This window comes from Vanderwaltozyma polyspora, genomic scaffold (genome assembly GCF_000150035.1).
Source record: "Vanderwaltozyma polyspora DSM 70294 KpolScaffold1035 genomic scaffold, whole genome shotgun sequence".
Taxonomy (NCBI): Eukaryota; Fungi; Ascomycota; class Saccharomycetes; order Saccharomycetales; family Saccharomycetaceae; genus Vanderwaltozyma; species Vanderwaltozyma polyspora.
The window spans coordinates 119452-136755 of NW_001834664.1; the positions used below are offsets into that span (position 1 = coordinate 119452).

Genomic DNA, 17304 nt, shown 5'->3' on the forward strand with positions numbered 1-17304 from the left:
TTTAACTTTCGATTTGTATCAATGGCCTTAAAGAGCGGGGAATATCATAATATTTGATTAATTTTAATTTGTTATGAAGTAATTCCAAGTCGGCTACAGATAATATATCGACATGAGATGTTATACTTTTCACACTATTATAGCCCATATTAAAATAAGTATCAATAATTTTAGCTAACTTTGGATCGTTACTCTTATCGACGAATTTCAAAGCATGATGGACCATAATAGCCAAAGTTTTATCATTGTAATCTGATTCTGGGAAGTGGACTTCAAAATCTTTAGTTAATTTCCTACCTAATTCGTTGACAGAATTACAAGATTCTGAAAATTTTCTTAAATACAAATTATAATCATCAATAAAATATGGTCTATGACTTTTAACCATATATAACGATTTCAATATAGAAAAGGCACGGTCCATATAATTTGAAAATAGACATGCCTCTAACAATGACCAAAGTTGCATGACATCTCTAGATTGATTAGCACCGTTGGATGATAAGACTGATGTTCTATCAAATGGAGAAAAACCTGGAGACATACTTATCTTTGACGATTTCATAAAACCCAAATCATTCATCAGCAAAGAATCAGGGTTCTTCAGAATAGATAGTTCAGAGCTAGTCTGATTCAATTTTGAATTATTCGAAGATATTTGTCTTATAATTATTTTCTTGAAATTTTGTTGTAACCTTGCACCAGGCAAACCCATCCGTTTCGCCAACATCATCGACATATTGCACACCGTTATGGACCCCACAAATAGTACAATCTTGACGGCTAAATTCCAGCTCTGTACAGCTTCTTATACTCCAGAAATCAACTCTTTTATTAACAAATCTCTATTACAGTTACTTATTAAACTAGTAACTTATTAATAAAATTTATAGTGGGTGAAATTTTCACCGATGAGTTTTATTTCATGTTTGGTAGCGCCAGGTATTTCTTATTTTATATTGACGTAACAGATGATGTCAGTAATAGCATATGAATTAACTCAACAAGATGTTGATCTGTTAACCGACAAGACATCCAACCAGTACCCTACACTAGCTTAACCTAGTCTTAGTAACGAAATACTTTTCTCATTGTCCCCTGTTTTGCTCATTAATCAAGAATTCTTTAATAGATTATTAATTATAATTCAAATTATATCATACATACATATATATATATCTAGACATGTATGTGCTCTTTTATATATATTTTTAACACAATTGGTATTGATATATCTATATGGAAAATAGCCAAAATAAAATACGTAACGTACTAAAACGAGACTTCTCACTTGTTATAATATTTAGTGTTTGGTCCAGGAAACAAAGGTAAAAGATGTGAACTCCGATGAACAAGAAGGTCACATAAAGTAATAACAGTAAAAAAAATTAGATGTAAAGTAGCAGAAGGTTGAAATATCTTTGAGTAAATAATTTCACATAACTGCATTTAACAAAAAGAGGAGAGGGGTTGTAGGAATAATGAATGGTAAATGAATGTTTGTGCATATTTTTAATTATGTTGAGATGAAATGGAAAAAATAATAATGGTTTTAAAATGAACAAGGTTTGCAGAAGTAAATGGGTAATTTAAAAAAAAAACATCGAAGGACTCCTTTTCTTTATTCTTTTTGTTCGTTCTTTTTGAATCCATTTATTTTTTTTGAAATCGGTAGGGGACCCGTCCTATCTATTCGAAATTTTCAACCATTGGTTGGTTCTCATTACCATAATCTATATCTTCTTCGTCATCTTCTACAGTAGCTTCTTGGTATTGTTGATATTCACTTACTAGATCGTTCATATTTGATTCTGCTTCAGAAAATTCCATTTCGTCCATACCTTCACTAGTATACCAATGTAAGAACGCTTTTCTCTTGAACATAGCACTGAATTGATCACCTACTCTCTTGAATAATTCTTGAATGGAAGTGGAGTTACCAATAAAGGTGGCAGCCATGTCTAGACCCTTTGGAGCTACAGAACAAACGGCGGTTTGCACATTGTTTGGAATCCATTCTACGAAATAAGAAGAGTTTCTAGTTTGGATCTTCAACATTTCATCTTCAACTTCCTTGACGGATACTTTACCTCTGAAGAAAGCGGCGACAGTCAAGTACCTACCGTTTCTAGGGTCTGAGGCGGCCATCATATTTTTAGAGTCGAACATTTGCTGAGTCAATTCTGGTACGGTTAATGATCTGAAAGATTGAGCGCCTAAAGCGGTTAGAGGGGCGTAACCGACCATGAAGAAATGCAATCTTGGGAAAGGAACTAAATTTACAGCCAATTTTCTCAAATCTGAGTTCAATTGACCTGGGAAACGTAAAGACGTTGTTACACCTGACATAACACTTGATACTAAATTGTTCAAGTCTCCATATGAAGGTTGAGTTAGTTTCAAAGTTCTTTGACAGATATCGTAAAGAGCTTCGTTATCTATACAGAAAGTTTCGTCGGAGTGTTCTACCAATTGATGAACAGAAAGAGTGGCGTTATATGGTTCCACGACAGTGTCTGAAGTCTTTGGTGAAGGTACCACTGAGAAAGTGGCCATCATTCTATCAGGGAATTCTTCTCTAATTTTTGAAATCAACAAAGTACCCATACCTGAACCGGTACCACCCCCTAAGGAGTGGGTGATTTGGAAACCTTGTAAAGAGTCACAACCTTCAGCTTCTCTTCTGATGACATCCAAGACTGAATCTACCAATTCAGCACCTTCAGTGTAATGACCTTTTGCCCAAACGTTACCAGCTGAGGATTGGCCAAAGATGTAGTTGTCTGGTCTGAACAAGTTTCCCATTGACGAGTTTCTTACGGCGTCGATGGTACCTGGTTCCAGGTCTACGTTGACGGATCTTGGGACCCATTTTCCGGAGGATGCTTCATTGAAGTAGACACCTAGTCTAGCTTTTTGTAGATCTGAGGTTCCATGGTAGTTCCCGTCGAAGTCCAAACCGTGTTCGCCACAGATAGTTTCCCAGAAGGCAGCACCGATTTGGTTACCACATTGACCAGTTGATATATGAATAATTTCTCTCATGGTTGATATGAGTATTTGAATTTAGATTTCTAAAATATGGATGGAATAGATGAAAGTAACAAAAGGGCTTTGTTATTTAATATAGTTGTCACGGATGGAGTGAGAGGCAGTATTTGTAAAAGCTATTACAAAAGTGTGGGGGGGAGAGAGTAGCAGAATAGTTGTTAAACCAGTGATTAGTGCAACTCAGTTGAAGGGAAAAGCCGAGTAGATCTAGTGTAATTCGTTACAGAGTGGAAATGTAGCGAGACAGAGAGAGTGTGTATAAGTTCTGTCTATAACCCAGTGATCCTCTTGAACTACTCCAAATATCAATATCAAAGATCAAAATCAAAGAGTTAAATCAAATCAAAATCAAATCTAACCTCTGACTTTCATAATCTAGGATTGTTTCGTGTTTGTTTTGGTTTGTTTTCTTTATTTTCTTTGTTTCCTTTTGTTGTGTGTGTGATCAAAAATTTGGATTTGGGAAAGAAAAGAAAAGAAAAGAAAAAGTGCCCAAAAAGAAAGGTAGGAACGGTGCACGTGATGTGACGTGTATAGTGATGTGTAGTTTGGTCATGTGATGCTGTTGTCACGTGTGTTCCGTCTGCAATGACCATGTGCTGTGTTTTTGGCACTTTTTTGGTGGCTCGTTATTGTTTATTGTTTATTCCTAACTGTTTATTGTTTGTTTATTGTTCTGTTATTATAGCTCTTGTTTTGATCTTTTGGCATTCGTTTGATATCTCTTGTTTCAAACCAACTATTAAACACCAAAACAGTACCCAGACTTAGACCCACTTTGCTCTGATCAATCTACATCTATATTTAAGTTTACATTTATATTTATAAGTATGTATATATATACTCGAATAGACATCTTCTCGTTTTCGTGCTTTTCTACACATTGCCCAAACGCTAACTGTTCTGTTGCATAATTACACAAGATCCTACATTTACAAGGTCCTACATTTACAAAAACATATACACTCCCACAACTCACAACTCATAATCATGTCAGGAAAAGTTCACGGTGGTAAAGGGAAGTCAGGTGCTAAAGACGGTGGCTCTATCCAAGCCCATTCCTCTTCTGCAAGAGCTGGTTTGCAATTCCCTGTAGGAAGAATTAAACGTTATTTGAAAAAACATGCCTCTGGTAAAATCAGAGTAGGTTCAAAATCAGCTATCTATTTAACTGCTGTTTTGGAATATCTAACTGCAGAAGTCCTGGAACTGTCAGGTAACGCTGCAAAAGATCTAAAGGTTAAAAGAATCACTCCAAGACACTTACAACTAGCCATTAGAGGTGACGACGAACTGGATAGCTTGATTAAAGCTACCATCGCCTCCGGTGGTGTATTGCCTCATATTAATAAAGCTCTATTGCTAAAAGTAGAGAAAAAGGGTCACAAAAAATAATAATAATAATAATAATATTTTCCTCATACTATATCTACATTTTTACTATCCTATCCTATCCTATTTTATTATATTATATTATATTTGTTTTAGTATTGGAAATATCCTTTCCAATCTCTTCATTTCATACCATAGCTTATACCCTCCTCCCGTCCCTCTCCTGTCCCAACACCCCCCACCCTTTCTATACTCATTATTTAGGTTTGTATCTCTCCCATAATTTGAAATTGTACTATATATCACTACATATACAATCGTCATCACTTTTATTCATTCAATTGAACACTTGGCTCTCTCTCTTGTCTATAAGCTAGATATATCCATTACTGCCCAAATAAGCCTTTCTAACTCAACGATTTTGAATTTTGAAAAATTAAGCGACTGCCACTACAAACTACAAAAGAATCAATCATAGATACATATTTCAATGAGAAGTTGGTATTAAAGGGGGACCAAAAGCATACCATCTAGCATCTTCGACCAGTGTATATACTTACTGATCGAAACGAGTTCAATAATCATTCATTCAATGTTACAACGTTTGAATATCCCAAGAAGCTACCAACTTTTGCTTCTCTCGCTGGTAGTCTATTCAGCTACTTTCCTATCGATATATTTTGCAGTTCTATCATCAACTTCATATCTTCAGGTAACGATAAAACTGTCTCAAGGGTTCAATGCTATTGTCCTGGTTCTATTTGCTATCCTCAACGGAACCTACGTTTGGAGATTCTTTATATGGCTAGCCTTTGGTAATTTAAGATTAATCGAATACGAACATGTAATGGAAAGATTGCCGTTCACTATTCTGAATATGGTAATCACTTATTCCATGTTTAATGATAAATCTATTGCGTTTACAGGTTCTATATTTGGGTTTTTTCTGATTTTTATGAAAGTTTTGCATTGGATTTTAAGGGACAGACTAGATGCTATCGTACAATCCTTTAACGATTCTTCAACTTTAACTTCAATTATTCTATCGAATAATTTCTTTCTAAATTTAATAATCTTTACCATTGTGGATTATAAAATGGTATCTTATTGTGTTTCAAATTCACTATCAAATTCAATGGGTGCCTCCACAACTGTTCACTTATTATTAGGTATGGAATTCACCATGTTACTAATAGATTTGTTGAATCTATTCTTGCATACATGTTTGAATTTATACGAGTTCCATCTAACTACTCTAGAAAGAAGCTCCAACATCATCCAAGAGGATGGCGAAGATGATGAAGAGGATGATGAATTACAATTTAACTCTTTGGAAGGTAAATTCATGTACGAAAAGACAATAGATGTCTTTACAAGATTTTTGAAAACTTTTATCCATATTCTGATGTTGATTCCGTTGAGAATGAAATTCTTCTTACTGTTGAAAGACGTTATATGGAATGTAATTTCCCTTTATAAGCATACAGGAAGTCTGTGGAAAACTTGGAAAAATAATAAACAGTTGGATGACAAATTACCAACAGCATCTATTGAAGAATTGAAAAATACTGATAATAATATTTGTATTGTCTGTATGGATGATTTGTTACCAAGAATAAACTCAGAAAAATATGATTCTCAAAGAGAAAAGGAACTTTATGATCACATTATGAAATCAAAACAAAAACCGAAGAAATTGCCTTGTGGGCATATATTACATTTGAACTGTTTGAAAAACTGGATGGAAAGATCTCAGACCTGTCCTATTTGTAGATTGCCAGTTTTCGATGATAAAGGTAATGTGATGCCTTCAACCCATTCACAAAATCAAACAGAAACTCAACAGCAACAACCACAGACACAAACGCAATCGACTACAGAATTACAACCCCAAACCGAGGTCCAACCTGATTTGAACCAACGACAAGAAACTAATATACAGCATAACGTCCAAAATGTTATAGAGACTCCTGGTAGAGATTCTGCTCAAGATGCCTCAAGAGGAGGAACAGGTTCTAACTCTGATCATAATTTAACGAATACACAAGTATCTAGTGAGGGTAGTAGTAATGAACAGCAAGGAAATGTAACTAATAGTATACTAAATACCTCATCCTGGTATTCTTTCCCAATAAAAACATCAAGTGATAGTTCTATAACATTTGACATTTCTGATGCCCATGATCCTGCTAAAGTATATCCAGCAAAATTATCTGTTGAAGAAAAAGTTTCTAGTAGAACCTTAAATTCAGATGGTGGCATGTTGCAAGTTGTTATCAAAGATAAGGACATAAAAACTGTAACTGATTCCAAGACAATTGATCTCTTGAAGAAAAGGATCACTGAATTAGAAGAAAAGGTAGATTCTTTAGCAGCTAATGTCCAAAATGTTGAATGAAAGTAAAGATTTTTTAATGTTTAACTTGCATATATATTTCCTATACCGAATGGTTATGTTAAATACATGTATAAATTATGTTGTAAGTCATAGATATATTATTTTATAAATTTTATTTTTATGCTTTGTTTTACAAATCCATATTTGGTTTTTTGTATACATCTTGAAAATTGTTTATCAGATAAGAAAACACCAAATGAAATAAATATTAAAATCCTATGATTAATTTAATCATTCATAATCTATGAATAACCAATGTCACTGTTTCAAAGAAATTATTTGATATATTTAAGGCTCTATTTACCAAGAAACCAAAATTTATTAATTTATTTATTGGTGTGACGTGCTATACAAACTATATACTACACTCTTGAAAAGCTTGTGCTTTACTACAATTTTTCTTGGAGTAGAAATAATTCATACCTCCAACGAAAGAGGCATATGACGAAATTACCACTGAAGCCAATATTGAAGCTTTAAAGTCCTTTTTAATATTATTCTTTTCATAATATCCTCATAGTAAAAATATATTCTTAATACTTCTTTTACTTTGTATATAAGCAAGATGCAAAAAAATTTAGACCTTGATACTTAGGAAGAATAAGTGGAATACCAATTTATCAAGGAATAGATTAAATAAATTTATGAGATAGTGTATTTTTTTTGATCATTCCATCAAGACAAGGTTTTGCCCATACTGTCATTTCGAAAGTAATGTTATTAATAATATTAAAATAAATAAATAAATGACACATGGGATCACTATTGATCAGGGAGAGAAGACGAGAATAATTATAGATAATGATCATAAAACATTGAATGACATCTTACCATAGAGATAAATGGGCTGACATTTTATAACGTAAATTCATAACCTTGTGTAGTTTTTCACCCAGAATTGAAGATATAAGGTTACGGAATTCTTAAACAATTGGTGTGATAGCAAATATAGATCATTAATATAATAATATCTAAATTTTGCTATGTATCTAGACCCTTGGTATCAAACCAGAAGTAACAACACAGATTGTAGCAAAAAACATCGGATTGTTAATGTTTTAATTTATTGCATTTAATAAGAAACAGTGATAGAGACTACCAGAATAATGTTTCACGATAAGATTAGATTCTAACAGGAAATTATATTGTTTCTTGGATAGCAAACCCAACTTAACAGTGTGATTATGGAAAGAATTGAAATTAGTTATAAACTCATAAAAACAGAGACATATAAAAGGGGACAAGATTAAGAATATTCAATTAAGCAAGGATCACATCAGGGATTATATACTTGTTAACTATATAATATCTGGCAGTGTGACACTAGTGCACATTGATGTATAATAGATAGACAAAGAAAAAAATGAGAATTCAGATCACCTGCTCTTTGTTTCTATCTATATTAGCTATCGTAGTTGCTACACCCGATTTTATTCATATCGATGATAAAATGATCGTTATTCCTGACGGTATGATAATAACTCGTACAGTTAATGGTGTTAATTATACAAAAGAGGATGAACAATTTTATTGTTCTGATACAGACAGATTAACTGACATATACGTTGATTACTCCGTTCCAGTCGCTGCTTTTCATAGGACCAAAACGGAAGATAATTATGACTTGGTAGAGAGAGATTTCTTGGCGCTGGGCACTGCTGGCTTCTGTTAACTATACCAAAGAATTAGGAATGGAAGGGGATCAAATGCCCGGAATTTGGATTAATTTGGTAAAAAACAGTTCATACTGTTATGATGTAGCATTTTGATCAGACCACAGCTAAGGGTACAACATTGGTTTTCTTAGGGTTTAGTATTTTTGTTTTGGAAGACAGAATATATTTAGATTTAAGTTTAGATTTATATAGTTTTGGTTAGTTTAATTATTCACTTGCTTGCCAGATATCATTGTAACTAGAGCTTCTGCGATCAGATTAAAGTCACACGAATAGCATGTGACCTACATGGGTAGTTTTCTCAGAGTTTGCCTCCAAAAATAGCCTTCGGGCCGGGTGGGTTATTTCTCTCTCAGGGAATTTACTATGTGGGAATTTTGAAGAGCCTATCCCTCGCCATGCGTAATTCCAACTAGCAGCACCGTTACAACTAACGAATAAGAAAACATAATTGACATGAACCAAAAAAGGAGTACGTCAGTAGATATTAGAAGTGGTTGCAAAGTCATGAAACATAAAACGAACCATATTAGCAAATACTGAAAGTGGCTGCAAACTCATGAAAACAGAAACATATGAGAATGCTAACTAAGTTAAGGCTTAAATGTGGTAATATGTACTGGAATGTAGAGTTTAGATACATATATATATATATAAAGAGGTAAGCTTAAGTGTAGTCAATTAAGTAGGGGTCTCATCAGGATCTATATACTTATTAACTATATAACATCTGGTAGTGCAATCCTAGTGTGTATTGATATATAATACAAACTTAGACAACGAAAAAATGCTTGCTGCATATACCACTCTTTTCACTTTATCAATATTATTGTTTGGCCTGGCATCCTCGGAGTATCCGAGGTATGACAGGACACTACCTCACCTAGGTTCTTGGGTTTTCCAGATAGTAGGTAACAATAAGAGATGGATAGGAGAGTTAGAACTATGGGGAGCATTCTCTCTACAAGCCACTACTACAGCTATATCGGTATGGGACGTTTGCATAGACTGCAAACATGGGAATGCGAATGCCCCTGGCCCATGTAAAGATTCTATTATGGGACTGATTTACTCTTCACTCAGTACTTTTTTCAATCTAGGCTACCGTATTAAAGGTATCGACCACGGTCGGGTTTCAGTAGATGATACTGAGTTGATAGATATGGCAGGTAATATAGTCAAGAGATCACGTGATACCACCGTGAGCTCTTACGATATTCTTGTGAATGCTATACTAGCATTGACAGTGATTCTGGACTGGTACTACTTGATGTAGATACGGCAATCAGTAAAAGGGATGATTCATTGGAATACACCCAGGCATTTTTTCAAAATGGTACGTCTGGTGACACATATCACGTCAAGTGGCATTCACCGGGCGATAGGACTACTGGTATCCTCCAAATGGCTCATGTAACATTAACATCACAAAGCATGCCTGCCAATGGTACGATGGGCGTCAGTAAGAGACATGATGCGTATGTTAGTAATTCAGACCTGTGCGACTACTACCTAGTTGTAGAGTACTGCGTCAACGACAGCGGGTGGCACATCGACAACCCAGACGCTGAAATTGATAAGATTATAAGTGCCAATAGGGACTGGGAATGGCGCACGGACGACTTTAAGATGTACGTTGATAGGCGCGAAGACACAGACCACGATGACTGGCTTGCCTCCTTCTTTATGTATATAACACCTGGCTACAATACCATAAACATGGGACCACTGTGACACAGGTCATTGAGTCTATGGACGTTTGACTGTGGTAATTGTGAAATTTTTAAAAAAAAAGAAGAGAGAAGAAAGAAGCTAGGGAAAAGAGACAGCGACACAATATAAATTACGTGTCTCATTGTAATATAGATAAAGGGACAACTACCAGCACATTCTAGATCATCTCCAAAATATCTTATATTGTAGAGAATAAGAGGGTTGTTGGTTCTTTACAGAATCGTTCATAGTGTTAGATCTTTTAGTTATTTCCAAGGACATTCTTAATAAGTTGATATTGATCCGGTGTATTAAAGTATAAAATATACACATGGGAATATAGTACATATGATAAGTGTCAATTAAGATCTTACCAGACTTTATATACAATGTTTAGATATTATTGACACGTCAGAAGCAAATACTTTCGTATTATAAACATTTCTTTATCCCTTATTAACAATGATGTTTCATATAATTCTTCACCCTTATTAATATTGAATTAATGAGTATGACTTTACGTCATCTCATAATTTCTGACAACTTTCGTATTAGAAACATTTCTTTACCCTTTATTAATAATGATGTCATATAATTCTCCACCCTTATTAATATTGAAGGAATGAGTATGACTTCACGTCCTCTCATAATTCTGACACTTTTTAATAGCACGGAGAACGTATCTTATACTTCAGGAACTCCGTCCTTTTTATACGTCGTGTTTGCCATTGATTAACGTCATGGTAATATTCACATGCAGGGTAAATCCTTTTATCTTAGTATTGTCACTTTGTACTAACGAGAAATCAATATAACCCGGACTTGTCAGATTATCGCAATTACTCCCAATCTCCTTACCAAAAATTATAAGAAAAACACGCCATCTTAGTATAGTGGTTAGTACACATCGTTGTGGCCGATGAAACCCTGGTTCGATTCTAGGAGATGGCATTTCTTTTTATAGTATTTTTTAATATTTGTCACCAGCAGCAGCTGGAAGGTAATGCAGTAAATGACAATGAATTTAACTAGAACATTACGAACCCAATATATGTCATATTATTGAAAGTAAAGATATTCAATTTCAAATATTATTCAATTTCAAATATTATTCATTTTTAATTTGTTAAATCATATCGATTTCTATCTATTGTAGACTAATTAAAATTATATAGTAAAACAATGTACATAAATTATTTATACATTTATACTGGAAAGAGTATGCAGTTGGAAAAAAAGAAGCGACATTATAGTCATAATTGAACTATATTTTAAAAACTTCCGACTAATTAAATAAATGTGTGCCATATTTACAAGTTGTATTTTTATCTCCCTTTTTATTTCTTTTCAGTAGTCCATTAAAAAACTCCTAAGGCTTTGGAATTTTTAAACTTTTCGAGATCATACCACAACCATGTATAAAGAACACGAATACTATAGGATGGATTTCGAATACTAACCCTTCTCTGTAAATTCCAAATGGAATATTATCTAGAATCAATCCGTTCCTAACTAGATATGCCATCCCTATAACCAATAGCAAAGAAGTTGGCATTGGTAAACCTTCAAAGTATTTCGATTTACCAGTAACATCTTTTGGTAATTGAGCCACAGTGACATTAAATCTTGCCAATCTAGCTAGACCACACAATACAAAAAAGGATAAGATCAAAACATCTAAAGTAGTTTGGAAGCCAATAGCAAAAGCTACAGTAGCAGGGGCTACACCAAAAGAAACCAAATCAGCCAAAGAGTCCAATTCTTGACCCATTAGCGAAGATCTATTTCTCAATCTTGCAACTCTACCATCGAAAAAATCAAAACACATACCCAAAAATATAAAGAAATGTGCTCTTTGAACATAATGTGGTTTACCAGTTAAAGTGAATCTTAAACAACTTACAATTGAGTAAAAACCTGAGAAACCATTTAACATAGTAATATAATCTGCAAGATGCAAATTTCTAATCATACTAAAGTGATAAGCATCACTAGTAAACTTTTTAATGTCTGTTTCATTTGGTGGGTCCAATGGACTTGTATCCAAGGTAAAAATACTAGAGGCTCTTCTACTCAATGATCTTTCTTCTCTTGGGTAATCATCACTATTTTCATCCATTTCAGTATCTGAAATAGCTTGAGTATCAGCACCTTGGTCTGATTCTAAAAAAACGCTATCCTTTCTTCTACTCATTCTGTATGTATGGATCTATTCAACGTAAAAATATGGTTAAATTTTGCAATTAAACTCTTGTGTAAACAAATAAAATTAAAAAACCAAGTGTAATCACTCAAGCAAAATCAATTATTCGTTAATATTGTTATCTTAATATAATAGGCTCTTCTTCTTTTAATTCTTTTTTTTTATTACAGTAACACTCTGGCTTTCTCGAAATGTTTCAAGTATAGTATCACTATGATATCAAAAAAATAAGGAACCTAAATCTATTAACTAAATTTTTTTGGTTATTTCTGCTAATTGAACAGTCAGAAATGGAATATGTTTGCTATTTTATTAAATTATATTTAAACTACGGCAATTATCAATAAATCAACCTAAACAGAACGACTTATCCTCTATTACTAGCGTATTGTTACTGTTCTTATTTTTTTCTTCTAAATATTTAAGGAAAAAAAAAAAATTCTTAAAGAAGGAGAATTCAAAGCAGACTTAAACGGATTGTCTCTTATTTCTTATAACTAAACAATCAAAACAGAAACACAATAACAACTTATTGGAATACCAAGAATACAATCCAGTGTTCCTTTGCCCTCCTTATATACAAATACAACACAATGTCCTAAAACTATTTTAAGCTATCAAATTTTAAGATATCTCTCTAAATGGTTTATCTTTGTCAGAAATGTGAAAATTTAAAATAGTGCCGTAACAATTTTCTGCATTAAATAAAAACATCAAGAAGTCACGTGAACGGGTGCTTGTTCCTGTTATAGATTATATTATATTATACTCTATTCTATTCTATTCTATTACAGTTTGATAGATCCTCGAATTGTTGATGAAGATCCCTTAAGGAATGACTCAAGAGTTAGATGGATTGGAGGATTGATAAATAGTTTGTTTTGATAATAATATATGTTATATATTTATTTAAATACAGTTTAGTGTTAACATAGGAAATCCTTATAGGATAAAAAAAAAATTAATAAAACTTTGTAGTTGGATAAAAGTAAAGTAAAAGAATAATATTAATTAGAAAAGGAGAAACACATTTTTTTTTTATTTAAAAGAAATTTCAATTAGATGCATCATCATCTCATACAATCATAAATAAAGGAATATAGTTAAAGGGGTTGGGGGGTTGGGGGGGGTGTTAAAAAATTGTTTTAGTCATATCATTGCATTCGTTTCTACTTGGATAATCTTGACAAGACTTCAGCTTTTGCTGCACCTCCTAGACGTGCATCAAATTCATAACCTCTGCCTAACATACCACTTAACAAACTATGGTATGGTGGCTTACCTGGTCCGTCAGCTTCGATTGGGTTGTTCTTCAAGACTTCATTGAAGTAGTTGTTGTAGATATCACCGTCGAAGTAACCAATTGGTGCGTTTAACATACCATCTGGCAATTCAAAACTGTCTGTCAATGGGATACATTCCTTTCTAATTTCTGGCAAGATGGTCAATAGCTTGTCTTGAATCTTGGCAATTTGGTCAGAGTTAAATGTCTTGAATTGTTGGAATTCACCAGAAAACTTGTCAATAAAGTATAGAGAGAACAATTTGTACAAGCTCCATAAGACTTCTTTAGTAGCTTTGTCACTGACATATGAATCGGTTGGAGAGGAAAGCTTTTCGTAGTAGGCCTTCAACATAGAGTGGATGGCATGGAATTTAGAGATCAATACCAAGAACTTAGAGACATTGTCAATGTTCTTGGTTTGTCTAATCAACTTACCAACATGAGCCAACAATTTAACCAAGGCGACACCCCAAACTTCAGTATATTGATACAATTTGCTTGGTTCATCTGATAGATCGAACTTGGTACTACCTGACATAGCTGAAGAAATGAAACTTGGTTCCAAGTAGCTGAAAGCATCGGAATCCAAAACTTTGTCAAACTTACCTTTTGAGACGGAGTCACCGAATTTCTTTAAGATGGATTTAGCAGCGGTTAGGGACAAGATGTTATTGTCACCTTCCCAAGTACATTGGACAACCCAGTCATCATAACCCCTACCAAATGCATTGTATTGAGAATAACCATGACCACCACAGGTTTGTCTTAATTCATCGATCAAGTCTGAAATCAACCAAGTGTTTGTAGCTTTCAAACTTGCACTTTCAACAAACAAATTCTTCAATTTCTTGGTAACAATAGCTAGAGAGGCTTTGTCAACAGGACCATTAGAAGATGAAGATTGGTACAATTCATCCAAGGTTGTGTAATAAGTGTTCATCAATTTGTGAGCAGATGGAGAAACCAAGTAGACCAAAGCCAATTGTGGCAATACACGGAATTGATGTAATGGATAGTCCATCAATTGAGTTTCTGGTTGACCTGGAGCACTGGCGAATTGTTGTCTTGCAACGGCATAACGAGTAGCAATGGTTGCGAATTTAGAACCAAATCTGTATGAATCCATAACCATGTTAACTCTACCACTTAACAAGGCACTATAACCAGAGATCGAATCCAATAATGGTTCAGTCTTTACTGAAACCTTACCGTTTTCATTAATAACTTTAGTGAATCTAGATAACATGAATTCACGAGGAATGACTACATTTCTGAATTGAATCCAACCGTTGTCGATACCATGTCTACCCATCTTAGCACCAATGTCACCAATGGCAATACCTGGCAATAATTGTAAAGTTGAGACATCTCTTAGAGGTACGACAAAAGTCTTCACACCGTAGTCCTTACCATTAACGACCAATCTAGCGTATACAGCAGAGTGAGTGGCAGAGTGAGCTGCACCACCAATCCACCATTTGCTTGCTGCTAAATCTGGAGTGTTGATGGTGAAAGTATCAGTGTCAGGGTTGTAAACGGCGGTAGTTTGCAAACCAGCGACATTTGAACCATGGCCCAATTCAGTCATTGCGAAACAACCGTAGATACCTTTAATGAACAAAGCACCACGTTCTTGTAGCCAATATTTGATTTGTTCATCGGTACCATTACCTTTAATACAGTTACCAAATAAACCCAAGTGGACACCGATACGGGTACCTAATTGTGGGTCAATGTTGTGAACCAAAGATAATCTAGTGTTAAAGATAGATAAATCCTTGTTGTTCAAAGGTCTGATTGAGTTTGAATTTTCTTGTAATTCTTGTATCAAATCTTTGTCTCTGAATTGTTTACGAACAGTTTTGATATCGTGTTCCATGTACAAAGACATCTTATTAATTTTTCTAACGGTGATTTCTCTTTCTTCAGGTCTTGAACGGTCATAATAGTCGGAATCACTTTTCAATACAGGATCATTGACGATTTGATCGATTATTAGATGAGTTAAATCTCTCTTTTCAGGGTTTGATTCCAAAAAAGTGTTGATTTCATCTTTTTTAATAGTGGATGCGTCTCTTTCTCTTTTCAAGAATTTGACAGGGTCAAAAACAGGAGAGTTTGGATTTAATTCTTGAGTTTTTGTCATAACTTAAAGGATAAAAAATTGAAAATGTTGTATTAGTTGGTTGTTGTTGTAAATAAAGCTTTTTGAATATTTGTTAAAAAAACAATCACACACACACACACAGAGATAGAGGGGCCCAAACAAAGTGTAAATGGTATGCAGTGTGTCTGTTGTTCGATTCAGGTTAAGTAACAAGTAAAGAATAAGAAATTGGTAAACAGAATCAAACCAGATCAAAACGACAGAAAAAGATAAATAAACGATACCTGAGGTAAGAAAGAGGTCTCTTTATATACCCATAAAAAAGAGAATAAATAACTTACATAAAAGTGTTCCACAACATGAACTCCAAAAGTTGCCAATAAACCAAGCTCACACTAAAAAAACTCATCGCAAATCTATTAGATAATTGCAACAACTAGAATACAATTCAATATAACATCGACATTAGTTAGAACTCTACTGCTTAAACTATCCTGATTATCCAATAAAAGGTATACCCCGGATATTATTCCTATTCTCCGAAGTCCATGATTAACTTTTCAAAGTGGGAAACTTTGGCCATTTCCTTTCGTTTCTTCGTTTCTTCGTTTCTGTGCTGGTCTTGTTTGGTCTTGTCTTGTCTGGTCTTGTATCGTTTTTGTATGTATTGCAATCCCCTCCAATTCCGTCGTATTCTTGTTCTCTCTTGTTCTTGTATAGCGAGGATTGGATGGTTAAAGTTGAGTGACTGGACTGGACTGGACTGGACCCAGCTGGCAGGCAGAAGAGAGAGAGAGAGAGAGAGAGAGAATCGGAGATAACAAGTGCGATGAAACGGAATCATTTCACCAGATTAGTGCCGGTTTATTAGTGCTAGTGTGCCGGTGTGTACTGACTGACTGGGCATGTATTTTGATTTCATTCTCATTCAGGAAGTCATGATCATCACATACACAAAAGAGATACGAGAGAGCCGCGTAGTAGACGGTGGTTGTGGTTGTGGTTGTGGGGGGACGGGGGGAGGGAAGGGAAGGGAAGGGGCAAGACAGAGAAAGCGAGGATGGAAAAACCCCATGAATTAGGGGACGTCTGCTCCCCTGTTGATGGTTACGTTTCGCTGCTGCGCTCGCCCACAGGCGGGAAACGGACCGTTGCTAGATTTTTTCACGGGCTTTTCAAGATGATGACCGGTAGTCATTCATTTTACAACCAGAAGAACATATGGGCAGTGGAAGCGAATCTCCACTTTTGACCGACGGACACAAAACAAATCAAATCAAAACACCATAATAATAGCAATTTTGTTTGTCTGGTCGTTCACTCGGTTAGCCGCCAACAGAAAGACAGAAATGATGTTAAACATGCTAGCATTTCTCCAACTTGCCTGTTAAACCGGCCAATCAGTCGGTGTTTAATGTTGTTTCTTCCTCTTCCACTTCCACTTCCACTTCCACTTCCACTTCCACTTCCACATTCCTCCACCCCTTCCGTAGAGCACGGAAGGGGAAAAAGGGACTAAAGGGTGCCTGGCACCGTCGT

General features: G+C 34.7%; 8 protein-coding genes and 1 non-coding gene across 9 annotated transcripts in view; 5 read left to right on the forward strand and 4 right to left on the reverse strand.

Moving 5' to 3' along the window:
- RPO41 (DNA-directed RNA polymerase) overlaps positions 1–739 on the reverse strand; it is a gene marked incomplete at both ends in the record, with an annotated part of 3956 nt that extends 3217 nt beyond the window's left edge. Inside the window, one exon of the mRNA XM_001645041.2 lies at positions 2–739. Coding sequence (XP_001645091.1) covers positions 2–739 — 738 coding nt within the window.
- Positions 740–1689: 950 nt separating this feature from the next.
- Positions 1690–3045, reverse strand: TUB2 (beta-tubulin; the record flags this gene model as incomplete). The annotated part of the gene is made up of 1 exon (XM_001645042.1): positions 1690–3045. The coding sequence occupies one exon, from the start codon at positions 3043–3045 to the stop codon at positions 1690–1692; it is 1356 nt and encodes a 451-aa protein (XP_001645092.1).
- Positions 3046–4041: 996 nt separating this feature from the next.
- HTZ1 (histone H2AZ) lies at positions 4042–4446 on the forward strand (the record flags this gene model as incomplete). Its single annotated transcript, XM_001645043.1, has 1 exon — positions 4042–4446. One exon carries the CDS (start codon positions 4042–4044, stop codon positions 4444–4446), a length of 405 nt encoding a protein of 134 aa, XP_001645093.1.
- A 529-nt stretch (positions 4447–4975) lies between these two features.
- On the forward strand, positions 4976–6781 carry HRD1 (E3 ubiquitin-protein ligase HRD1; the record flags this gene model as incomplete). The annotated part of the gene is made up of 1 exon (XM_001645044.1): positions 4976–6781. The coding sequence occupies one exon, from the start codon at positions 4976–4978 to the stop codon at positions 6779–6781; it is 1806 nt and encodes a 601-aa protein (XP_001645094.1).
- A 1363-nt stretch (positions 6782–8144) lies between these two features.
- Positions 8145–8453, forward strand: Kpol_1035p51 (uncharacterized protein; the record flags this gene model as incomplete). Its single annotated transcript, XM_001645045.1, has 1 exon — positions 8145–8453. One exon carries the CDS (start codon positions 8145–8147, stop codon positions 8451–8453), a length of 309 nt encoding a protein of 102 aa, XP_001645095.1.
- Positions 8454–9244: 791 nt separating this feature from the next.
- Kpol_1035p52 (uncharacterized protein) lies at positions 9245–9733 on the forward strand (the record flags this gene model as incomplete). The annotated part of the gene is made up of 1 exon (XM_001645046.1): positions 9245–9733. The coding sequence occupies one exon, from the start codon at positions 9245–9247 to the stop codon at positions 9731–9733; it is 489 nt and encodes a 162-aa protein (XP_001645096.1).
- A 1316-nt stretch (positions 9734–11049) lies between these two features.
- Kpol_1035trna5 lies at positions 11050–11121 on the forward strand. Its single transcript has one exon. It is a non-coding gene; the product is annotated as a tRNA-His (tRNA).
- A 418-nt stretch (positions 11122–11539) lies between these two features.
- Positions 11540–12364, reverse strand: CHO1 (CDP-diacylglycerol-serine O-phosphatidyltransferase; the record flags this gene model as incomplete). Its single annotated transcript, XM_001645047.1, has 1 exon — positions 11540–12364. One exon carries the CDS (start codon positions 12362–12364, stop codon positions 11540–11542), a length of 825 nt encoding a protein of 274 aa, XP_001645097.1.
- Positions 12365–13542: 1178 nt separating this feature from the next.
- Positions 13543–15804, reverse strand: POX1 (acyl-CoA oxidase; the record flags this gene model as incomplete). The annotated part of the gene is made up of 1 exon (XM_001645048.1): positions 13543–15804. One exon carries the CDS (start codon positions 15802–15804, stop codon positions 13543–13545), a length of 2262 nt encoding a protein of 753 aa, XP_001645098.1.
- Positions 15805–17304: the final 1500 nt, after the last annotated feature.